This window comes from Xiphias gladius, chromosome 6 (assembly GCF_016859285.1).
Source record: "Xiphias gladius isolate SHS-SW01 ecotype Sanya breed wild chromosome 6, ASM1685928v1, whole genome shotgun sequence".
NCBI classification, from domain to species: domain Eukaryota; kingdom Metazoa; phylum Chordata; class Actinopteri; order Istiophoriformes; family Xiphiidae; genus Xiphias; species Xiphias gladius.
The window spans coordinates 21,752,789-21,779,411 of NC_053405.1; the positions used below are offsets into that span (position 1 = coordinate 21,752,789).

Genomic DNA, 26,623 nt, shown 5'->3' on the forward strand with positions numbered 1-26,623 from the left:
CAATGTTTCTAAACTAACTACAATCAATAAAGGTTTTGTCTACCAGAACTTCAAAAAACTTTGACACAGCATTTAGACCTTAATGTTGTGAAATAAAATTGTTATTAACAACTATTAATAACAATTTTACGAGTTTGTAAAATTTACTGATAATTTGCCAGGAAGTTTCCTGTCGGAAAAAAAAGTCTTGACTAGTCTCTGCTCTATTTCATAAAATTTGCAGAAAACATGATTGACCTGCTAAACTGATTAACAAAGAACAAGAACAGAACGAAACTACTCCCACACACAGAAGAGTCAGGAGCTGCAGTCTTAGATATATTTAATAAATTAAAGCCAAGGTACAAAAAAAACAATGTACATTTCATACCTCCCTCCCCTCCTCCACCTACCACTCTCGTTAAACTGTGACAAACATTTTTTTATTTCTCACCTTAAGTGAGACCAAGATACAGACAGTCAGTGTTGAAAGTCCAGTCGTTCACAGTTCAAATCACAACTGGAAGCAAGACAGCTCACTCTCTAGAGCTGATTCTTGCCTCCAGTCTCAGCCTAAATCATGTCTCTATGCAGTGTCTTACACACTAGATATGTTTGTCCCCTCCCCCAAACCCCCCACAAAACACATACATGCTACATGTCTGCAGGCACCTCGGATAAGACAGAAGGATTAGACTGAGATAAAGTTTTATCAGAGACCACAGAGTACATTTCAATGCTGAGTGTTATTAGATGTCAACTGGTCCTGCTGATTCACAAGACAGTGTATTTTACAGGTGTCACATCACTTCACCAATAATGTCTCTGGCATAAAGGATGAGCACAGAATGCCAGTGCTAATTCTTGTTGCAAACGCTGACTAACTCTCATTTTGTTACTGAACTCTAATCCTTCTTGGTCATCTCCAAGGCAGTGACCCAAATGAATGAAAGGATTTTGTGTCGCTTGTTCACAAGCATTTTGTAAAGAGCAGTAGTTGGTATCAATAACAGATAGATGGTTGAGTCTGGTGATTATCCAGATGATGAGGAGGTTTAATGGATGGGTGTGGGTTGTGTGCCGATGAGCAGTGGAGGTGAAATACTGGATGGACCTGGTCAGCCTTTAAGAAGAGAGTAGTCTGACTGACTGTGGTGTGAAGAAATTAATGGGTTCTTTGTTTAAAAGATAGGAGGAAGTTATGGATGTGTACTGTAGGTCCAATATAAGTGCACTGAACAAGTGGAAAAAGTTACATCTGTGCACACACAACCTCTCATACATACCGGTTTAAACACACGCATACACTCAAATACACAGAAGTGTTCAGAAACAACTGTTAATATTCACAACTTGATTAATATTTTTGCACGATTACAGTGACTAAGCAGTCCAACGTCAGGATTATTACTCCCTCTAAACACTCTGTTCCCCTCCCAGTCTCCATCCTGTGCCTCTTTCTCACTGCCAGCTACTATAATTCTTTTCCCTCCTCCAGCCATCACTCTAGGCAGTCCTGCTTTACCTAAGGGACCACTGGATAAAAACCACTGTCTACAACCTGAGGAGACTGCAGTATGACTGGGTGTGACTGTAGCACACGAGGTACAGCCTTATACACAGAGGGCTGGGCAAGACAGCAGACTGTTTTTAGTCCAAGTTTTGTGTTCTTCCGCTTTCTTTCTCCACTCATACCTCCCAAAAAGGCATATCTAACTAATCGAAAAAAAGGACAAATTCACAAAAACATATCATGATAATTTGGCAATACAGATCTCTCGGGGGGCATGAGTGGGAGTAAATATTATTGTATTAATGTCATTTTTCCTGCAGAATCCCCTCCTGACACTGGTCCTCCTCTCTTCCCATTAGCAGCAGCAGGACTGACGCCCACCATCTTTCTATATGTGTACATATACATTTATATACTTAATTTGATTTATTTTGAAAAATAATGTCAAGTAGCTACTTACGATACCACTACCATTTCATATGGATGCTAATCACCAGGAAACAACCTAGGAACCACAGGAAGATCTAGAAAGGCAGAACAAGACAGAGATAGAAGGAGGTGTAAGGCAGCATGCTGGGAGTGCTGCTCGAAGCTCTTCCAGAGAAAAGACCTTTAAATAAGAGGGGAGAGGAGTAACAATCAATTTTAGATCACAAAAAGAAAATCGGAGCAGAGAGGATGGCCTCCCTAAAGCCAATGGGGATTTAATGTTTGTCCATTAATCCGATGGCAGATCCGATTTGCTGGAATGGTTCCATGTCTTGTCCTGCGGCGGGGCGGGTAATCATTACAATCATTTCATGATATCTTCACTGACAGGGTTGGTGAGAACTGTGTTGTTGTGGCATCCAGCTGGTTTGCACTGAGGGCAGAGGTCACGGTAAGGTGAGAGTTCAAGGGTAGAGTTTCAGTATTCAGCGGCGTACTCTGTACCATGAAGCCCTCTGCACAGTAGTGTGAACTCCTTAACTATGTCCTTCACCCTTCTCTTGTTCACTCGTTCTCTGCATGAGAAAGGAGGAGGGAGGCAAAGAAGAGTGGAAAAATATATGCCATTATAAAGTATATGTGAAAAATCATATGGTTGACCAACTGGATGTACTCATTAGCTAATAAGCTTGTCATCAAATGTCCGGGAGCGTACCTGAGTATCTGCTGTGAAAAGTTGTCTTTCTGTTCAGCTGTGACCCGTGACGATGGGAACCCTGGGGGCTGCAGTGCCTCTTTCAACCACACAGCGAGCAGAGAAAAGCAGTGCTTGTTCAGACAGAAAAGCACTTCTGCAAACTGGTCCATCAGGCTCCGAGATGCCCCGCCCCCGATGCCCTGGAAAGAGCAGAGGAGGCTTTTTACATGAGGGACTTAATTACAATAAGAGAGGAAGAAAGGTTTGGAGTGTGATAACACAGCAAACTGCAGTAATAGTGAAATGATGAAACTTTTCAGTGGTGTGATGTGTAAAGGTGTAATGTGGTGCTCCTCACCTCCAACACGGCCTGTACCAACAGTTTGCCATCCTCCTGCACCACCCTGGCCAATGGAGGCACATCTGAGCAGTGGGGTAACAGTTCAGTCTAAGGCAGATACACAAAGAAAAAAAACAAATGACTCATTTATGTTCAAAATGATGGCTTGATCAATTATGATTGCAAGGTTTTCAGTTGTGTGTGTGTGCACTCACAAAGAACAAGCACGTTGACTTGACTGTTGGAGCTTCAGGAAATTTGAGTGACAGAACTCCTAGGAGTGGGAGGGGGATATAGAAACATAAATACACTACTGAAGAATGGTGTCAAACATTTATAGTTTGTACTTCGTACTGACAGGCACATATTTCGCAGGAACCGTAGTAAAACACCCAGTACAATGTGTGCGGGTGTGTCTCTGTGTAAACGATGTGCAAACTTACCACAGTGGAACACTGCTTTCACGTCAAGACTCTCAGACAAGAACAAATCGGGCTTCCGTTTGAGGGCCTAAGAAGCAGATAAAGGCATTAAACAGAGTACATTTCTGTCGGCCCGACCCAATCGGTACTGCTCCACCACATTCCACTGCATAAGCTCCTTCAAAATACTGCTATCAACAATACCCCCTCAGCCTGGTAGCCGGATCTGACTGCAACACAGGACTGAGACCAGATCTGCCTACCAGGCTATAGTACTCTCTCCGTCTGTTTAGGAAAAACTATATCCAAACTCATACAGAAATCCTCCAATGCAGAACTCAGCAGGTATAACAAACAAATTGCAAAAAATCAAACTTTGAAATCATTGGAAACTTAAGTCAAACTAAAGGCAATGATGGTTTTGGCTTTGTTTCTCGAAATCAATCTTACTTGAAACATTACTTTTCCTTGTTTTTGGTTGACTGGATTGAATATGCAACAGAAGTGTGTAAGTAATTAACATGTGCAGATAAAGAGAAATACAACTCATCTCGTAATAATGAACTCATTCAGGATGGAGGAGAGGAGAGAGGGAGAGAGGGAAAGGGAGAGAGATGAAGGTCAGATCTATCCAAAGATAGAAAACAAAGGAAGAAGAATGAAGACGGAAGACAAAAATATAAAACATAAGAGCCATCAGCCAATTAGTCTGAACTGATTAATATTAGTTGAATATTAATTCATTTGGGCTTTGATTGGCTCTAGGCTGGAATGACTTCAGAGGAGGACTGGGCTCAGATACTAACCAGTCACCTGGGACCACAACACTCATTGCTCATACAGACGCCGTTACATCAACTTCCCAAGAGCGCTGCATCAACTAAAATATTTCATCTAAAGCTCTGAGTGTGTTGATGTTTTTTCCAGGGAGCAAATATGCCCTGATGTTGACTTTACAGGAAAAAAGATATAGTCAAAATGAAGGGCTTAAAATTCTGGATTTTCAAGCATAATATGCTTATATTCATAAATGTCTCATTTCTCCATTTTATAAGCAGCATGTAGAGTGGTGTAAGAAATCAATATGATCATTTATTGAGGGATTACACGGTCCTCTGTGAGTTATGACAATTTCTTGACATCTTAAGTTTATTAAACCTTTCCAAAACCTAGTAGCTGTCAAAAATGCACTGTCATCTGATTTAAAAAAAGCTACAGAGAAAATACCACATTTACACCCAACTGTGACAGCATGTCTACACAGTATTATTAAATATTGATATAAAAATAACTTAGAATTTGCATGATTATCAGGACACTAGTTTTGTGTCTAATCAATGCTTTGTATACTTTATTGAGCTCATCAGAAAAAGATTAAGGTGGTTTCTCTAGCTAAAATAAAAACCCTGCATGTGGTTAGTACTAAGTTTCTGTGGCAAGGTGACTTTTAGAACCAAAAGCGTTTGAGGAGAGACAGACGTCTCCTTTTCAAACATTCCCCTCACGTTTCATTCCACTGCCTCGCCTATGTGATGGGACACCTTAGGGCCCAGTAACAAAGAACAGAAAGAGATATAGAGAAGGAGAAGAGGACAGAAAAACAGGGAGAAACTAGAAAAGGAGAGAAAGAGAGAGAGAAACCCAAAGTGAATGAAATAAGAAACCAAAAACACACCTGAGCTTGGAGTTGCATAAATGAATCAACAATATCAGGATGATCCCTGGGTCCTAAAATATAATAAAGATGAAACTTAAGAAATCATAAGAGAATAAGAATAATATACAAACAGCAACTGAATAGATTCAACAGTCATGTGGAAATAAAAGAGAACTCAAAAATATTTCATTGAAATAATTCACAGGTGAATAAGGAACAAAGGGGTAGAAGGGGGAGGAGGTGGGGGCATATGAAGCTTTGGCAGAGTCTTGGAAGAACAGACCAACCAAAAACAAAAAACAGGCAGAAGACAAAGACATGGGTCTGTTTGGAGAGAAAAAAATAAAGAAGTAACGAGAGAAAAAGAACAAACCTAAAGAAACAAAAGTGGGTTTGGAGTGGGAACCCAGGAGGCACCTCTGTTACTGTTACAGTTTGGAGGAAAAGGGGCACCAAACCTGAATGAATCTCCTTTCACCTCCCTCCCATGAGACACTGCTGGCATCACTGTGATCAAACAACAAGGAACACATTTCCTCTGATATTTGAATAAGTGCCTCAGGGAGAGAGGTGATCATCAAAGATTCATTCAGAACTGGTCAATCAGATCCCCTTTGCTGCAAAGGTGAACCCATAGCCATCAGTATGAATCACGCTCAAAGATCAGGATAGGTTCTGATATCACTACCTCCCTTATGCTGGACACAGACTACAAGACTTTTTAAAATGTGGCAGATTACAAATGATGCACAATTAAACACACAATTCCTGTAGAAGCTTCTTGACTGAAGAATCCACATCGAGATTCCTGACTTTCAAACATGGTTTACTCCGAAGGCTTAAGATTGATGTTGGAGGGACTCCAACATCAAAAACGTGTAACAAAACAGAACAAATGTCTGTAGTGAGCGCCCAGCTTTAGCTGTTCCCAGACTCCAAACAAGTTTCCTGCTCAATACCCCCCTCCAGCCCTCGTCCACACACAACTCCTCGAGAGAATACAGGGCTTATTCAGAGGGCTGTGATGAGGAGCTCAACTCTAATTGTAGCACAGCAGTGGCTGCAGCCGTATTGAGCTGGCACGCCCTGCTATGTTATGTGTCAGCCAACTGAATAAGCTAGAGGTCTCTGTGCTGTGACTGTATCCTGTACTGATACTGTGTACTGAAGGGCACCTGCTCAGAAAAGAAAGAGTTTAGAGGCAGGAGGACAGGCAGCCATTACTTAACCAGTCAAAACAGGAAAAGAAGAGAGGAAAAAAGGGACAACACAAAGGGGAGGAGGGGGTGGGGGTAAGCAGCAGACAGTCCTGATACAAGTAATCTAAGCCAAGTGTAGTGAATTGATTATATATCCCCTTGATGTCCATCTCATGTTGAGTGAAAATCAGAACATTAGTCTGGCCCTGGGGTCACGCACATGAGGATGAAAGTCATTTTCATGCAACCCAAACACTGAAACAGTAAATTCAGCCACAACTTCATAAACGTAAAAACTAAATAAATGAATTTAAAAAATGGAATAAGCAAAGACTAGGCTGATAAATATAGAAAACATTGCAACATGTTATTTGTGTAAGTTTAAAGCAAACCATAATGGGCTTAAAATGATTTAATCAATGATCAGTGACAACAGCAGTCTGCATTGATAGAATCATCATTTGAGACTTTGTCCTCTCAACACATCAAGCAGACAGACCACCTTGTGTTTCCACTTACATTAATGAGTAATGAGAGCAAATGTTTAAAGGTCGACTGTGACTGCAGTCTAGTGATTTCTAACCTTTTGTTATTTTCCTATTTGTGGCCTCCAGGCTGAACTGCTTTATTGTCTAGAAATTTAGCAACATATGTATGTCACCATAATATGTCACCACATACATAAAATATTATACACATTTGTTTTCTTTAACTATTACGAACTTGTTTACAGTGTCCCTCTTTTCCCCTGCTACACTAAGTTGTGATTTTGGAACCTGGGAAATCAAATATGATCAGAAGCATTCAAAGTGCTACCACTGATTTGAACAGAAACAGTTCACAGTATTCACAGTCCCGCCCCTGCTGAACCCCCTACCTTGCTGGAAGATGGACAATGTTACCGAGGTAACCAGCTCAAACAGAGCCTTGATGGGTGGGAAGTGCTCAGTCTCACTGGCAAAGATATGCACCATCTGAAACAGCAGGAGTTCAAATTAGACACTTATGTGTACTTGCACACAAGAAACCAGGTTATTACAGGCTGCACCAGGTAATCAGAGAATGTCTTCACATGAACTGCAGTGACCTGATGATTATAAAACCTGTGTTTACCTACAGCTGGTTAATATTCAGACTTCTGCCCTACTCTTGGCCATATTTCTGAACCAATACTAGTATGTTTTATTAGCGCAGCCTGGTGCAGTGAGTAAACAAGCTCTATCATAAGAGCACAGTTTTCTTCTTACGGTGCAAATGTGTCTGAATTTTTAACCTGAGGAATGAAGAATCCATAATGTAATTAGATAACGTAAACTTGCAATTTATTATCTGTTACTACTTGAGTTTGATAAAGAAATTGCAATTAGCAAGTTAGTTAAGTTAATATTAACTGGGTTGAAAAAACATCTAAGTCAGTTTTATTTGTAAATGTTATGATACAAGTAAAAAGAAACTTGAAATTTAAAGAAAATTTCTAGCAATATTTAGCAAAACAAACGCTACTTGAGAATCTAGTCATGAACACAAACTCTAACTGTGGGTGAAGTTTTAAAAACTTACACTGTATCCTAATTAACCTTGGACTCATTGGTGCGTAGCTCATTAGTTCATACACAGCCATTTTCTTAAAAAGCTCTAAAATCTCTGTGCATGTAACCACATAGTATTAAAGAAAGAATACTAATGTTTGTTTTTGTGTGTGTGTATGCACATGGATGAGTGTGTACCTGTCGTGTGAGGTCGAGGGCTGAGGCCTGTGGAATTGTACTGTACATCTGCCCAAGCATCTCACTTAGCTGAGAGACCATGGGAGCAAACTCATGGAGCAGAGTCTTCACCGACTTCTCAAAGATAGCACACACCGCCTGAGGATCAACATGAGATCAGCTTAACTGAAATGTCACCATATCTCTGTATTATTTGTGGACCAAGTTCTACAAAAGTTTGACAGTATGTGGGCGGACATATTGACGACTAACCTCTACAACTTGCGAGTCATTGAGCCACTTGCTGAGTACCGTCTGTATGAGAGCAAACACTTGCTGCAAAACCACCACCACCTTACACACACAGACAAACTTCATTAAACTTAAAAAAAAAAAAAAAAAAATGAACAGAAAGCAATATAATAAACAAGAAGTAGCATTAGACATCAGCATGTACACATGGGTGCATGCCTATAAGCAGAATTAATGACTATGGTTGAGTGACAGCACACAATTTTCCTGTTGGCCACCCTCACCACTTTAACCAGCGATAGCCGATGTAGTCAGCAGCAGGAGGCAGCGGGGGCTGGGGTCGAGAGGAACAGATCTCATATGGCTGCGAGCACCATATGCCCTACTGTATTTCCCAACTACCAAACTGCAGTGCACTACATTACAAAGCCTTGAAATTGAATATATTGTATGTTTTTACTGGCTAGTATCTCTTCTTCAGCTTATTGCTTATAGTCAGTGTACTGGTCAAATTGCCCAACCTTGTTGATGAGAATGACAAGGGTATACGGTGACTGACCGGGTTTGGTCCGGGTGGGGGTGGGGCTGTTTTGATAGGCGGTGCTGAGCCGTCCGCTGACTCGTCATCCTGCTTGCTGATGTCGAGTGTAGTGAACAGGTTGGACAGCAACCCCAATATGTGGATGATTGCCAACTTATTGGAAGGATTTGGCTGAAAGAAAAAAAAAAAAAAGATAAATAAATTATTTCAGCTAGCTAGCATAAAACACAAGCCCACTGTTAGTATGCTGATATACAACCTATCCCCACTGTCCATATGGTTCATTTACTGCATTAGTGTCTGCCTTGAAAAATAACTACTAAAATATTCAAGAAGACAAATCTTGAAAGCTAGACATGTTACAAATTTTTACTCCTGAGCAGGATAAGCACTTTTGAAAATGTTGGTTGGAATGTTTACATCAACTAAAAGAAAATGTGAAATGTGGTGCAATAAGGTGAACATTAATCAATCATAGTTTTGGTAATAAATTATTTAATCCTTTTAGCCAGTGACATTCAATACTTTTGATTATTCTGTAGGCAAAGTAATCAATTTTAAGGCATAATTTAGGGCATTTGTCATTATTATTCATAGGATAAATAGAGTAAAAATTAATAATAATTAATCAACAAAATAATTGGTCGATAAATAATAATTAATTTCAGTTCTAGTTAAAAACCATAAACCACAAGTCAGTGGGTAGGTATTTCAGCAGTGTGACAGAGAGAAAGTAATGGCTCGTTTTCTTATCAGTTTTCTCACTGACATCGGTGCATGCACGCACGCACGCACAAAATCATTAAGTACGGTTTCACTAGTAGTACTTAATCATTTCTCTGTCTCCATGGTGATGTAACAGAGCCAAAAGACTACGAAGAGGACAAAGATGTGGCTGCCACACCCTCTTACAGCTACATCTCTCATCTCTTATTCAACATCTACCTCCTTCACAATGTTGGCGCTTTTACTACCCAGCAGTCTTCCTACAACACCAACAGTATGTGAGAGGTATATGTTTGACATCCTCATCAGAGTGACTCCATCAGCTTTTGCGGTTAGCCCTGCCAGACATCATGGTCATTCACCCCTGATGTAACATAACCTGAAGGTCTCCCCACTAGGTGCCACTATTTGTCTGCCTCCAGACACAGCACCTGATTTCTTAGTCTGATGTAATGCCGATACATCAAAAAGCTAGACAGAAAACAATAAGAGAGGGAGGAAGTCAGAAAGGATGGATGAGACAGTGTGTGACTCTGTGTGTGTGTTTGTGGACAGTAAGGGGTGAGACAGGGACAGAGACAGACACAGAGAGAAATGAAAAGCTTCATCTAAGCTGACATCTCTATTCACCGCACCAAAGGTCTTTACTGACTGTAGAACAAGAGATAAGGAGAAATTCTACTTCGTTCCACATCCAGTAGATATCAAACTGTGTATTTTTAGATAACCTCAGCTCCATATTTGTACTATCCAGCGTGACAGTCATAAAATCCAGGCTCCATTAGACCTGACATTTAAACAGGGTAAGGAATTTTCTTTCGCATGACTGTGTGCATGCAACCTACTGTAAGTGTGTGTGCATAGGCAGTTTTTCATTTTCTGAACTCCGTATTTGTCTCGCTGTGGTGTGTGTGTGTGTGTGTGTGTGTGTGTGTGTGTGTGTGTGTCTGCATGAGAGACAGAAAGTGTGTCTTTGCTACTTCCATGTGAGTCACTAGCCCATGGTGCAGGGTCAAATCCAATCTGGTCCCACAGAGAAATGTTCCACTGCAGTGACACCACACAGATACAAGGGCCTGTTCTTATTGGCCAGAGTCCAACTGTGCTGCTCTGTGTTGAGTGTGTGTGTGTGTACTGTTACACGTTGGTTATTGTACGCACTGTCTCATCCGCTAGCTTCTCCAGTTGCTGAATGTAAGGGGTGATGAGAGAGTGAAGGTTTCTTAAGATGTCTTCCACAGGGAGAGCAGAGAGCAGGAAGCCCAGAGCTTGCATCAGCCACATGCACTGACTTGTCTGCAGGAAGAGACGATCACAGATTTAGGTTCAATTCAAGCATGAGAGCTTATAGTCATTCATGAGTTTTATACCGTAGAGACAGCACAAACACATTTCATCCTCAGACTAAAGGCTGCAAACAAGTTACATCATTCTTTCACAGCATTTCTTATTTAAATTCCACTTCTGAACTGAGTGCCAAAACAGAAAGAGAGAGTGAATGTGAGAGGACAAACACTGACCTTGTGGATTTGCTTTATAAGCACCTCCTTGAGAGAAAAGAGTCAGAGAGATGGTTCTATTATTTTGAAAGTACAACAGAACCTTCTCCAATAAGCAAGGAAAAGTAACTCCAAAACAATACAGCTGAAGTGATTTCAACAAGTAAATGTTATATCTGGAAAGCAGGCAGATTACAAAACTCTGCAACACCATAGATGTTAAAAGTAAGGAGAAAAAGCTCTTAAAATTGATTAATTTTGGCTCTTCTACTTGATCAACTGGTTAGAAAAAGTAATAGCATATTTAAAAAAAAAAGGTAGACATGTGTACACAATACCTGAGAGACAGCTACTATGTTGGTTGCGTAGGGTGGCAGGTCATATTTGCATTCCCTACAAATTTTCTTCAGTGTAGAGACAGAGGAAACAGAGAGGTCTGGGTTCCCTAAAGCCTGTAGCACCAAGGGCAAGACACTGCTGAGCATCACTGGGTGGTCTGCCAACCATTCAGCCAGAGCACCTAGTGGGAGAACAGATACTGAATGAGAAACCATTTGTGTGTTGCTACAGGGGTCCCCAACCTTTTTTGTACCACGGACCGGTTTATTATAAGCATTGTTTTCACGGACCGGCCTTCAAGCTGTGGCGGATAAATACAACAAAATAAAATGATACGACCAACACAAAACATGCGGTATTTTATAAATATAATAATAAATGTGAATCCACTGTGTACTCGTATGTAACTTGATTAGCAGCGTCCTCCTGACATGCGCCAACAACATAACAAGAGTAACATCCTCTCTGGTCGCTATGGTAACACTTGAACATGCCTTCAAAATAAGATATGCCACAAAACAAATATAAAGTACATGAAAAATATAACTCAACATAACGCAACATAATGCTAAATCTTCTTCTGTCTCCTTACTGGGCCTTTTCCCCTTTGTAAAGAAACTTTCCAACGACGTCTGTTTTTCACTCATTTTGCTAGCTTGTGGGTTTAATATTAGCGTTCCGTCACGTGACCGAGACAAGCATCTTGACATGCGTCAAGAGTGAGTGAAGAACAGACGGATGTAACGGAGAGAATTTTCAATTATCATTTAGATTGTCATTTTTCAAAATAAAAGATTGTTCAGACTCGGATAATGAATGAAACGGAAATAATGTAAGTTATTTAGTCTTTCTGTGTGGCCCGGTACCAAACAACCCACGGACCGGTACCGGTCCGCAGCCCGGGGGTTGGGGACCGCTGTGTTACTAGACTAAAAACATTGTCTTTTCTGCACATTTAAATTATGCTTAATTTCTTTAAACTCTTATGATACAGCCTGTATTTGTCTTACCTATTGTGAACATCACTGTGTCCGCTAACTGGACGTTGTTGATGTTGATTCTGGGGATGAGTCCTATCAGGCCTGGGATAACATCAGAGTAATTCACATCTATTGTCTCTGCTATGGATTGGAAGCCATACAGCAAAGCTTCTGTGTGCTGGGGGAGGGGAACGCAGTCAGTGTATTTGTGAGCACGTGATGACAATAAAAAAGCAAATAACCCAAAATATAATATGAACAATGTTTCAAATAGTTTAAGTCCTGTAAATATACATTTCAACTTTTTTCAACTTTTCTTTAGGTTAACTCGAGGTGTATTTTGATTTAATTATAATAATGTGAAAATTAAAATCAACATACTGTTCTTCAAAAACTGGTTTAAGACATCTTGTGCAACACATTTTTAGTATTGGCTTCTGTGCAACACTATTAAAAAAACAGAAACTAGTTCCAAATATCTCTTTGCTCATCTGTGTATGTATGTCTTACCCACCTGCCATGATGTGGGCTGCTCTGCATTAGTCAACAGTCTCCCTAGTTTATCATATAGGTTACTCAGCAGCTCTGCTCCCAGCATCTCATACACATACATGAGAGTGTCTGAGATATCCACCCTGAAGGACAAACATGAAAAAAACAGACATTTTAGGGGCGCAAGCTGTTGAAACCTTATTTGTTACTCTATTTGCCAGACAGGTTCTACCCTCTCAGCTGACAGTCAGTGAGAGTCTATTAGAGAAAAACCCACTCATTTGCTTACGAATCATCCTGTCAGCAAGTATTTTCTGAAAACACTCAGGCTGTCACTGAAGCACTTGCACAAGTGTGCAGCAGAAATAGCCATGTAGAAGACAGGGTCATGTATACAAATGCACACTAACAAAAATAGACACACCTGTAGATCCTGAACTGCTCTTTCTCATCTGACGACCAGGATGCATACTCCTGATCGGACGGGAACTGGGCTTTGTGTAGCAGAACATCCACCAGCTGGAAATACACTGGCCTGTAGACCTGCAGATACACTGCCTGCTTATCTGACTCAAAAGACATGATTTCATCCTGAGGAGGAAGGAATAAGCGAGGACAAGAAGAATTAGTCTTGGGTCTGGAACATAAAATTATTTATGCATTTTATAGACCAAAAGCATCTGCTCTGGCTTGCACAGTGCTTCCCACACAAAGACTATTAAGAAACATTTAAGTAAATTTCAGTTTTTATTAGAAAACAACAACACAATCATCTAACATCTCTAACTTTACAGTGCCAGCTCACATAAACGAGAAAATTGATTATGTTAGATAACACAGACGACAAAAAGCAAATGTTTTCAGACAAGTTGTCTATTTTATTATTTGAAAATCGCAGACAAAGGCCAGACCCCCACAAGTAGCACATTTATACAATCAGGATGTGTAGAGAGTTAATGTTACCACCTTACTTAACATTACTTTAATATTGAGTTAGAGTAAATAATGAGATCGGATTTTAACATCCTTACTTGTAGCGTGTACCAGAAGGTGAGTGTGAGGGAGCTGGTGGTCTCATTGACCGGGTAGTGGCCAGGGATGCCTGTACAAAACATGATCATGTTGACTAAAGCCAAGAAGCTTTGCCAGTGATCCACCTGCTCCAACAGAGTCCTAGAGAAAGAGGTAAGGGAAGGGAAAGGGAGAGAAAACAGCCGTACAATGCAGTTGGTACTGAGGTAAACTATCACCTGAGTACCAACTGTGTCACTCGCTCATTAGGCACAACACCACATGAAAAGGAGACATGGCAGAAGTAGAGACTGCACTCAGACACTGGCAGAATAGTTCTTCTCTCATATGATGGACCATTCATTGAGAGTAGTTTTAAAACTGGACAAGATTTGTGTTTTGTTATTGGACTTGCTAAAACACATTTTATATTTGTTGCTTTCAATATGATTAAATTAGAGGATGTCTGAATTCCTCCCAAGACTGAATAATTATCGAGTTGTGTATGGAAATCATTCTGGCCAAGATAAGTGTAATATCAATTTTTTTTTTACACTGATGCAGGCCTACAAAAACAAACATACAAACATACAAACATACAAACATACAAACATACAAACATACAAACACACACACACACACACACACACACACACACACACACACACACACACACACACACACACACACACACACACACACACACACACACACACACACACACACACACACACACACACACACCTGGAGTGGTTCTCTCCTAGTGTGACAGCGATCCGGCAGATACCGTGGCAGGTCTCCATGTCTCCATTCTGAACAGCTTCTCTGAGCTGCTCCTGGAGGGCCAGCACTTGAGGAACCAGTTTCAGTAAAGTGTTCACATATCTACAACCCATGGACACAAAAAATAGACAAAAAGACACGAGAATTGATAGTTAAGAGCCTAGTTCATTTACAGAAATTGAGTTAAAACCAGACACAGTGCTGTACAAGGGAGAAGAACATCACATGCACAGCCAGTGAACCTCGCCTGGTGAATATAAAACTGACTCACATCGCTCACAGCTAGGCTGATGTATTTATTGCTCCTTCTCAAGACAAGTGTTCATTTCAAATCAAATCTCAGTCCAAGTCAGTCCAACCTCTGATCCAACACACCCACCCCTAAAAACCCACACATCTACCAGGGAACCAGAAAAATCTATTCAAAGCGCTTGCTCAGAGTTCTGCTGCTGTCAGTTATTATTCTGTCTTCCTCCTGCTGTTTCAGCAATCTATAATTCCCTAACTCCAACTAAAACAAACGCATGTGCTGATAAACATACATACACACAAACTCACAGGCACATGAGTATACACCCTTCAACACGGGCTTAGATCTGCTCATGTGACAACATCAGACAACATCCTCCTGTCATACTTAATGACAGCAAGTGAAGGGGTGACATTTGGAGATGAAGGGCGTGTGTGTATGTGCGCCTGAATTTCACTGAGGAGATTATGTGCATGTGGGAATGCTGTAAATATAAACCATATTACCTGTGTTTAAGTCCCAGGGGGGTTTTGTGGTATGGAGGTGGTGCTTCATCTTTCATGAGAGCGTCATAAGGATGTGGGTGCAGGTCAATAAATATTCATCAATGACACAGCTAGGTTGTGTGACTTTAACAATATTAAAAAAAAAACGAAAAAGAAAAAGAAAAAAAAAAACTGAATTCAGCCTGAAAAACTACCGTAGCTCACGTTTTTTCTCTGAGGATGGACACTCAACGATCACTTTAATAGGAACAACTGTGCACTTGCCTATCCATACAATTATCCAATCAGCCAATCATGTGGCAGCAGTGCAATGCATCAAAGCATGCAGATACAGGTCAGGAGCTTGAGTTCACGTTTCACATTAAATGGGTAAAAAATGCGATCTCAGTGACATTGACTGTGGCAGGAGGGGCTGGTTTGCGTATCTCTGAAACTGCTAATCTCCTGGGATTTTCACACACAACAGTCTCTAGAGTTTTACTCAGAATGGTGAAAAAAAACAACACAAAAACAAAAAACAAACATCCATCGAGTGGCAGTTCTGTGGACGGAAACACCTTGTAGATAACAGAGGTTAGAGGAGAATGACCAGACTGGTTGGAGCTGGCAGAAAGTACACGGTAACTCAGATAACCCTTCTTTACAACTGTGGTGAGTAGGAAAGTATCTCAGAATGCACATCACATCAAACCTTGAGGCAGATGGGCTACAATAGTAGAAGACAACATCAGGTTCCACTCCTGTCAGCCATGAACAGAAATCTGAGGCTGCAGACAAAGGCTCGCCAAAACTGGACAGTTGAAGACTGGAAAAACGTAGCGTGGTCTGATGAATCTGAATTTCTGCTGAGGCACGCAGATGGTAGGGTCAGAATATGCCGTCAACAGCATGCACGACCCAACCTGCCACGTGTCAACAGTCTAGGCTGGTGGTGGTGGTGGTGTAATGGTGTAGGAATTTTTTCTTGGCCCCTTGATACCAATCAGTCATGGTTTGAATGCAACAGCCTGTCTGAGTATTGTTGCTGACCATGTGCATCCCTTTATGGCCACAGTTTACCATCTTCTAATGGCTTCTTCCAGTATGAAAATGCCCCATGTCTCAAAGCAAAAGTCCTCTCAAACTGGTTTCATGATCATGAGTTCAGTGTACTTAGGTGGCCTCCACAGTCACCAGATCTGAATCCAGTAGAACACCTTTCAAATAGCTTATTTTGTCCAACCAAAAAGGCTGAAACCCAAAAGCTATACAATTTACAATGAAGAGCAGCAAATCCTCACATTGGAGAAGCTGGAATCACAAAAGGTTTAGCATTTTTTCTTAGAAAATAACTTTAAAAATTATTCAAATAATCAAACCTGTTAAATAAATTTCTGTCCCTTGATTAATCAACTTGTTTCAGCATTAATGTAATCCCTTATAGTACAGCAATAGCCAAACAAAAAAAGCGGCCAGCAAAAATGACGCAATATGCATCCTCTGCTCTGCAGGTTAAATGCATCTCTTACCGTGGTCCTGTGAAGCATTTATTATTCTAATTTCCCTCAGGCCCTCTTATGAGCCGAGAAGCTGGGTCTATGGTTCTGTGTTATCAAGCCAAGTCCCCTACTCAGCAGCCCACGCTGTTTCAGCTCTCTGTGGAGAGAGCTCCACCCTGCTGAGATGTGATGTGTATGAATGTGGCCTCCATCTAATAAGCCCATACCTGTGTGTGTGTCCTGGCCTACGTCCTGTGTGCTCGGCTGTCTGAGTAACTCTGAGAGAGCAGCGCAGGGGCCGACTGCACTTAACTCAGAGTGAGTGACTGTGTGTGTGTGTGTGTGTGTGTGTGTGTGTGTGTGTGTGTGTGTGTGTGTGTGTGTGTGTGTGTGTGTGTGTGTGTTCATGTGAATGGCAGACTGCACTCATGCACTCAGAAGATCATTCATTTTTAACAAGGTGCTTTGCAGATGCAGGTCATGCACTCTTAGCTCAAGAAAAGAGGACTTGGTGTGTATGCGATGTGATTAAAAGGGCAGAATGGATTTGTATGTGTTTCCCCATTTCCCTCATATGAGATGACAATCTGGTGGTTCCTCTGACACTGGCTGCTGCAGCCTCCTCTTCTCTACCTCATAGTTGTCCGTCCTCTCCTCTTTTGCTCCCTGCCCTTCTGTTATACACTTTCTCCCTCCTTCCTGGCTCCTCCTTTATTCCCTTCACCTCCTCCCTCCCCCACCTCTGATCCCCTCTGCAATTACTGCAACACTCCGAGACAGGGGAAATGGGTTGCCTGGCAACAGGATGCAGCTCGACCAATAGCATCCCCCCAAATGAGTTGACTGTAATGTGTTTAAACAGAGGGAGAGAACAAGACACAAGGAAGAGGGCTTAGTACTGATTGTGAGGGAAGAGAAAGGGGAAAGAAAGAGCCCAAAGAAACAGAGGCAGAAAAGATAGAATAGATAAAATAAACAAAGCAGAATCTACAGATGGAAACACGGTGGGCTATGACTTCCTAGAGAGGATCGAGAATAAAACCTTATACCTGGTGTTCTAACAGATGAATTTGTTTTCCTTCTAGCTCAGATGCAGACAAAAGAAACACAATGCACTGACAAAAACAGAGGCCACATATGTCTCAAGAGATGTCACTAATGAGAGTGAGGACTTTTGGGAGGATCTGACAAACATGCACATTATACTGGGGTGTGTTCAGTTGTGACACACAAAAAAAGAGAATAAAGGGAGAGAAATTGGTATTGAAAACAAGTGGACAATTGTCCACAGAACTGAGATTTAGAAAAGAAATCAGAACAACCCCATGTCTAACTAACATAGCCTATCCTAGTAGAGGATGTTCTACTCTTAACTTGACCGCCATTAATCGTCTTCCCACCATCAGCTTGGCATAATGCCAGTGTGTTTAAACTGACTTGTCAGCAGCAACTTCACAGACACGAACCCCCTGTCTGTGAAGCAGTGCAGAGGTATGGAGGATGAAGTATTTTAATCTTGCACAGTTTTCACACCTTCTCCTGCCCTTAGCACCCTTTCTTCTCTTTTGCTTCTCTCTCCCTCTCCCTCTCCTCCTCTCTCTCTAGGGGAGGGGTAAGGGGTGCCTGCCATGTTTGAATCAGCCAGGGCATGATGACATCTCTCCCCAGCTCTGTAACCATAGCAACGCCAGCCAACCGAGAAATGCCGCTCTCCTTCCCCTGGCTGTCAACTTGCCCTGTATCAATCCCTCCTTCCTTCCCTCCATCCCTTCCTGCACCCTTCCAGTGCCCACCCTGTCGGTTTCCTGCTGTTGGGTAATGCATCTTTTTTGTCCTGTCTTATCCCTCTGACTCTCCTCCTCTACCTCCATTTTTGCTCAGATGTAATTTCTACAGTCATTACCATGACAAGCTTTCATGCTATAGTATCGTGGTTCTTTCTCCTGCGTTTTTCTCAGGTTGGCATGCCAGTATGAGTACCGACTGGCACACATTTGTACGCACCGTTGGGAGTCCGGTTGTGAGATGGCGTTGACTATTGCCTCTACCGCTGTGTCGAAGAGCTCTGGGTCAGGCAGGGCACTGAAGCAGTCGTGCACCAGGCCTTCGCTCTCGCTGAGGGGCACATCCAGAAGCACCCAGGATGACAGGCAGCGAAGCACGCGTGCTTTCACTGCCCCGGGGCTGTCCGTCCGTCGCAGCAGTTGCTGCAGTAAGGGACACACTGACCCCCACTCCCGGCCCAAAGCACCCCGAACCTAGAGGGAGGATGATAACAAGTGTTAGACTGCTAGTTTATCGCTCACGTTGTATGTCCCCCAAATTGTTGAGTGGATCTACTTTTTCTACAATGTTGGCATTAAGATAAAGTTTGTTTGTTTTTTGTTTTTTTTACTGACACTAATATGATGACTTATTAAAACGTTGCTTTTTGGAATATACAAACTGTTTTTATCTACAAACCCCTTGTTTTGGTAAATTTACAAAACTAGCCAAAACCTTCAGAATATCACGTTTAAAAAAAAGCACGTTTGCTGACATAAAATAGTCTAAAATTAATAAAATTATGATTTTAAGCATATATCAGGAAATATCTAAAGACTATCTTAACTAGACTATAAATGTGACAATGTATTCACTGCCAGCTTCTGGCACTTGATCCTTTTTAATACTTGGTAATAAAGACACAATTCAATCAATTCTCAAAAAGTATTGAAGTTTGATACCTACTAATGAACAAGTGAATCCAAAAGAAAACCTGTTAATACTGCACAGGTGGACATCACCACCCGCAAAACTGGGAGAAGGTAGTGCCTGCAGAAATACCTGTCCCTTGCGGTACTGTGGCAGGCGGCTGGTCTGGAACTCTTCTGGCAGGACGGTGAGCAGCTCCAGCAATGCCAGACAGCGTGCTCGCCCATCGACCCCTCCCCCCTCCTCCTGGAACACCCGCACCATCTCTGCCACCGCGCCTGGCCAGGCCTCAGGCATTGTGTTGAGCGCCAGAGAGGCCAGGGCCACACAAAGCCGGGTGAGCACCATCTTGGAGCCGGAGGAGAAGCAGGCAATCTGGGAGAACAGCTGGGTCTTCAGAGACTCATACTGGTCCGTGGGGATGTCTGACCAATAGCGAGAGATCTTGGTGTGAAGCGCACTGGCGCCGAAGTACTGGATCTCTGGCACCTGTGAGAGATGATAAAATCATTGCAAATGACGCCAAACTCTTTTTCAGTGTATGTGTTTGTCCATGTGAGTGTGTGTGTGTGTGTGTGTGTATACACTGTACCTTATCTGGGCTCAGCAGGGCCCAGCAAAACTGCCAGGCCTGAGGTGAGACCTGAGCCTGCATTAGCCATTTCTGGGCCAGATTTTTGTTTTCTATATTGGGATCATAGTACAACTGGTGGAGGGCCTAAGACAAAAGGAGAAAGAAAAGAATAAAACTCAGAAAAATCAAAAGAATCCATACCATTTGTGGATGGTTGAACAACTTTGTATGAACAAAGTTCATGTGAGCAACTACACTCCAAACATTCACAATCGTGTGTGTCAGAGAAAGCAGATCAGCTGTGAGAAGACAAACACAGTCCCTTGAGCCCTTGTTTGGTGGAAAGAGCTAGGCACCTTGAGAAAATAGCATCTTTTTCTCAATCGCAAGCGGGCAAAGACAGACACATAGAAGATACAGCGAAAATCTGAAAGAACGGAGAAAGCATTGACCTGAAAACAGCACTCTCTGAAGTACAGCTGTGAATATAAGTACTTGAGTGCAAGGAGAACAAGAAGGAGAAAGCCTAAGAGGAAAGTAGATAAAGAATGAGTGTAAGAGAGGGAAATAAAAGTAGGAAAACAGGAGCATTAATTAAACAGACACCTTTAATCCTGGCAGTGCCAGAAGAGAGGTTTAGGCACTACTTTACAAAAATGACTGTTTATTCTCTTTGTCTCACACAAACACACATATATATGTACATGCTCACTGCACTAAAACCACCGGCAGCCGGCACTAAGTGTCTGACAAGCAACACAGGAAAAAAAAATCTATTCTCTGGGCTTCTGATCCTTGTCTTTTACCCCTGAAGACTGCTCACAACCATTCCTCCACCACCAGCCACTCTCTCCCTCTATCTATCTCAATCTCAGTCTTCTTCTAAAATCTACATTATTTCCCCATTCCCTTATTACAGAGGTTTAGGCTGTCAAACAAGGGAGGACTGTAATACTGTAAAGAAACCATGATGGGTCACAGACGTATGATCTTGCAGTTGCAGCTATAGAGAAGATCATCAACCCAGTGTCAATACCTACTGGAAGCAGCAGCCTGCAATGCATATTATCTATGTCTCAACTTACTGTACAAGACTCTGAACTTGGCTGGCTGGGCGTTAATGAGCTAATTGTTCACAGAGAGTCGGGTGGCATTGTACATATATGTGTGAGAGGGAGCTATAGGTGCAGGTACAGTATGTGCAGCAGGTACTGTTGGTACAGTATGCATGTGGCTTTAACTTTTTTTAAGCTGGCAAGTCTCTCTACCCCAATAACATCGACCTTTGCCACATTTAGGTTTTGAGTTTTTTATTTAACCCTGAACAGGTTAACAGAGACAGAGCTTCTTGACAAAACTGATGAAATATGAATGTGTTAATGTGTTGTGATTTGGCAAGGTCTTTCCAAAGCATTAACATTAGGATGGATTTTGTTAGTCAGCTCCACTCGGCCTTTCTGTAAATGAGGCTGTGATATCGGAGTTCAAAGCAGGAGCGGCTCATTACCACAGTCCACTATGTGATCGCAGACCTCTCCTCATCCAATCACAATCAGCATCATAGCTGTGTCTGAGCCTGTCTCTCCTTCCTTGGTTATTATCAAAGAAAAAGACACAAAACAGTCTGTTCATTTTGCTGCTTTAATCTTCTTACAAAGAACCACTGCCTGTTTCCTCCTAGAAATCATGCCAGCGTGCAGCAGTTATCTTTACTAACTGTAATTGTCCATTATTAATTTGTTCTTAAAACAAGCAAAAAGCATGTGCACCCCTAGAAATAGCAGTGTTTTTTGCAGGTGAGGTAACTAATGCAGCTGAATTAACTAACTTTATCTCCAGATGGTGGCAACCTGCCTGAACCACACGGCTTCACCTGAGGATGGCGTGCTCTTGGCAGTCACTGTCAAAGGTCATTAGCCTCCTCTCCTGTCCTTTTGCAATAGGATGAGGAAGGGAAGAGGGATGCAAGTGAAAAACATGGCTCAGTTAGACAGATTCACCATCTGCTCTCATGTATAACCACAGATTTGTTTGCTCACTACCAAGGCCAGGAGGATAACTACAGTGTGGGTCCTAGATGGTAGATGGAAGTAGATGGGTTTGAAAAGGGGCAGCCTTTCTATGTTTTAGTAAACATCATAGAAATCTCTTTCCCCATGCTTATGAAGCATTAACGCACGTGCCAAAACACGCACACACACACGCACGCTCCCACACGCACACACGCACCCACACGCACACGCACACACACACACACACACACACACACACACACACACACACACACACACACACACACACACAAACACACACACACCCATTCCCTTTGGACACGTCTTTGCACGCTGTTCACACACATGAGGTAAAAACACCTCTCTGCCACAGCTTCACTGTGTTTTAGAGCCATCTGTCCACTAGAGTGTCACGTTCAAAGTCATTGTAGTGATGGGAGGGCAGTGCTGGTGATGCAGAAGGCACCATCACACCACTGACCCATCATAACACTGTGCTATAACTGAGAATAGAAGACATGCAGAGGAACGATGATTAATGAAGGATCAAAGAAGAATAGTTTGTGTGAGTGTGTGCGCAGGCGGTTGTTGACAGCACACGGCCAATTCAGAAATTAAGAATACCATGTTGCCAATAGTCATAAAATCTCAGCATATGAAAAGCAAATATACCCTTGTACTAATATGCAAATATCAGTAACATGAACCGTTTCCTTTTCCACCACATAATTCAGAAGAGTGATCACCTACAGGGTTCCACACTGAGCCTATATACATTTCTGTCAATAAGTGGATGGTAATACTCATGATGAACCCTCTTTTCCTTCTGAAATTGCCTCTCATGCAACCACAAAACTACTCAATACACCACGCAGTATTTCTTAGTGTCACATTTGTCTGCCCTGCTATGTTCTGTAATATATAAGCTGGCACGCTGGTTCATCTCCTCTGCTTTTAAATTCAATAAAACTATTTAATTAGAAAAAAAAATTCACATACATCTGATCCTAACTTTATTTGAGGACAGTTTCCAAATGGAAGAGTTGCATCACAACCCGAGAGTCTAGGAGCTGAGGACTACTGAAGGGGCCTCGAAGGCCTCCTATGGGAAGCATCCTCTGTGGGTAGTGGGGCGACCGAATGATTACAGATAATCATGGTAACAGACAGCCCTCCCTGACCAAGTGCCCTTGAGCAAGATGCTGACTGGTATAGTAGTTATTATATAGGGAGGAGAAATGCAAAATGAAAAAAGCCTGACTTGCACACTGTTCAAGTCTGTAGAGCTCTGAATTTACTCTAAAATCCACTTGCTTGGTGGATAGTGATTATGAAGATAATTATAGTCAAACGGAAATTTGAGGCAGTATACGAACGCATTCATTATACACACAAAGTTACTGACAATGTTGTACTTTGTTTCACAGACCCAAGACTGAACAAAGGCCTTTTTATTTGACTCATACAAATACTGGGCCAGGAACCATCATCTCCACCACAGCCCACTGTACAATAGTAACAATTCTGCCCAGCTGGTCATTTTTTAATTTCACTCTTTAAGCAACTGCAGTTACTCTCATCATCTTAGGAGAGGCACAATTTCTCTGTCTATTGATGTCCTAAGGTGAACATTACGACATGTCTGCTGGAGGTGTGAGCTTTTCCAGTTACTTGCTGCTGTGACTGTTTTACAGAGAGGATACTAAAATTACTGGTAAAAGCAACATCTCAGATTCTTCTAAAGTCATTAAGTAGGTGGTCTGATGCAAATACTAATATGATGCTTTTAAGTGCACGCACTGATTCTAAAGAAACCTTTTGTCTGCCTCTTATTCCACTGAATGGACAGCATCGTGCTGATTCCATTACCAGTTAAGTACAAATATGTCATCCTAGCCAAATTATCTAGAAAAGAAAAAAAATCATCTCACCCAAACAGTGCTTTCTAAATATAGCTTAGCCTTAGAAAAACAATTTATCAGTTTTGAAATGCAAGTGCAAAAAAAAAAAAAAAAAAAAGAGTAAAATGTGATAACTGCCTTACTCGTACTGTTTCCCAGGATCCCTAAAAGAGGAAGGGTGGACCAGTTTGAAAGTAATGTACACTGCAATGACATCACTTGTGCCTAAACATTGTTTTCTGAACAACTACTACACTGACATTTAACCACAGCAACCACCTCCTGTTTCAGATTTCATATAAATCACTGAATATTGAATGTGTATCTGACATGTGGTTCACATTATTTTTTTGATGAATAACATGCACTATTTTTGCTCGCTTGGGGTATTTTGGCAAGCAATGGTTCACTTCCATTGTAGATGAGACACTTGCGTGCCGGAAAAACCAAAAAAAAAAAAAAAAAAAAGAAAAAAGAAAAACGGACGATGTATTGAAATATTCCATGCAATTTATGAGCTTGGGTTTCAGTTACTTTTACTAAAAAATAACCTAAGACATCATAACAAATTATTAATGACCCTGACAGTTACATTAATTATACATTTACTTAGGTACGCATACAATATGTACTAGCGTTTTCTTCAACTTTAGTTAATGTGATCAAAATTAGAGGAAATATTCTGTTTTTTCTTTACCTCCAGCAAATTATATAACAATAAATTTTCAAAGACACCACTCTCTCCACCTGTGGAAATGAAACATGACCAAATGAAAACAGGGATTGTCCAAAGGGAGACTGGACCTTGCTCACTGTTTGTCAATCTTCCTCTTTTTATGAAACCAGAAACCACAGTATCATGCCAAGCCATTTCCCCTACAGGAATGTGCGTCTCTCCCTCAAACCTGCCTCTAATCATATCTGTCGCATCACCAGCCTCCTCCCACCCCCTCCTCTTTCTTTACTGGCACTGTCACAGACATCAACCCTGTCCCTCCCCTCCCTCCTTTCCTTCATCCCCCAATCCATCTCATCGCATCAACTCTGCTCCTCCACAGAAGAGCCTCTCTCTCTCTCTCCCTCTCTCTCTCCATCCTCCCCATTGTCTCCCCACCCATCCGCTCTCGTCTGAGTCTGTGGCCACCCAGCAGAGAGATTCATCACAGCAACCTGGCAGCCACAATCAGCACTGCCAAGTAAGCACGCACACACACACACACACACACACACACACACACACACACACACACACACACACACACAAACACACATGCAGAGAGAGAGAGAGAGAGAGAGAGACAGACAGACAGACAGACAGACAGAGAGAGAGAGAGAGAGAGCCAATCCAACACAGAAAAAAGACCCAGACAAGCATTTCACAATGACAGAGATGGCAACAAACTGGCGGGCTACAACCTGTTATTTTGCTCTCATCTGCTTTTTCTTTCTGAACATCGGCACTAGAGACTAATTTGAAGACATGATAATACATCTAATAAGGACAGATGAGCTGAATCTCTGCATGCAAGTACAGACACATTATCTCTCAAAACGAAATCAGTAAAAACTGATACATTATGTGGCTACAAAGCAAATAAAACTCTTACGCTTTGTTTCTCAAGCTGTTTTAATTTGAAACATGACGGATTATTTAGTTCACAAACCCCCCGGTGCTGTATAAGCCAACAGGCTGCTGACAATGACTTACTGGTCCAAAAACTCACCTTCTCTACGTTTTCCACCGTAAAGTCCAGGGCGTCCGGTGTAGCTGCTATCCTCCCCGGCGTCTCCATATCTCCGCTGACACGGAGCTGTCAAATGATCAAAGAGGAGCAACACATTCAGGAACAAACAGCCAACGTTAAAATCCCCTTTCTAGACAGTGTCTTTTCCATAATACGTCCACAATAGCAATCGGGATCTATAAATCAGCTGAAAGAACTCATAAATTTAGGTTTTAAGGATCACACGAGAAGCTAACCGGTAAGCTAACATTAGCTTGTTTAACTGAGGGGCAGGCTAGCTGACGCTATCCTCCACTATAGAAAAATTCTATAGCAACGGCTAGCACCACTATGCTAACGCTACACTAGCTAACGTAGCAATGCATATAACTCCACGCTACTCTGGTAGCAAATAAAACCAAGCTAGATAGGTATATTATACGTTTTCACAGTGTGACAGCATTATCAAAACAGTGCTTTCTCCCTGTATTATGTCTAGGCTGTCTAAATGACCAGTATTTTCACACCTTTCTGTCCTGCGACGTTATGAGACGATGCTGGCAGCTCCCTGCCGCTTTTCTGCCTCTTCTCCGTCACCGGGAGCTTTTTTGCTACATTCAGGCGCTGTGGGAAACAGCGTAATCACAGCGTAAGTGGTCAAGGACCACCCAATAACACGGTAAATGAAACAGCAATTTCTAAAGTTCCCAAAATATTCAATGGCGGAGTTTATGCAAAAGCTGAAAATTAACAGAAAAATCGTCTGTTTTACTGTATTATTAGTTAGTAATGTATTAGTAGTCTTCGTAACTGTCGGCGCAGCTACTACACAGTTTGTCATCACATATTTTTAGATTAAACAACTGCTATCTTGTGTTTCAGCTTCGCTTTGTGTATTTTGCAACCAAAAGTACTTGTA

At 41.8% G+C, this 26,623-nt stretch overlaps 1 protein-coding gene across 1 annotated transcript; it reads right to left on the reverse strand.

The window, feature by feature from the left end:
• Nucleotides 1-221: 221 nt before the first annotated feature.
• On the reverse strand, nt 222-26,344 carry LOC120790936 (importin-13-like). The gene is made up of 23 exons (XM_040128944.1): nt 26,232-26,344; nt 25,705-25,791; nt 20,086-20,211; nt 19,626-19,982; nt 18,804-19,057; nt 14,527-14,667; nt 13,803-13,944; nt 13,196-13,362; nt 12,794-12,914; nt 12,310-12,457; nt 11,299-11,480; nt 10,982-11,008; nt 10,623-10,757; nt 8,754-8,906; nt 8,216-8,296; nt 7,964-8,101; nt 7,114-7,210; nt 5,056-5,108; nt 3,402-3,468; nt 3,174-3,232; nt 2,977-3,066; nt 2,637-2,818; nt 222-2,496 (listed from the first exon to the last, which is right to left on the reverse strand). Exons 2-23 carry the CDS (start codon nt 25,771-25,773, stop codon nt 2,400-2,402), a joined length of 2,886 nt encoding a protein of 961 aa, XP_039984878.1. The 5' UTR covers nt 25,774-25,791; nt 26,232-26,344; the 3' UTR covers nt 222-2,399.
• Nucleotides 26,345-26,623: the final 279 nt, after the last annotated feature.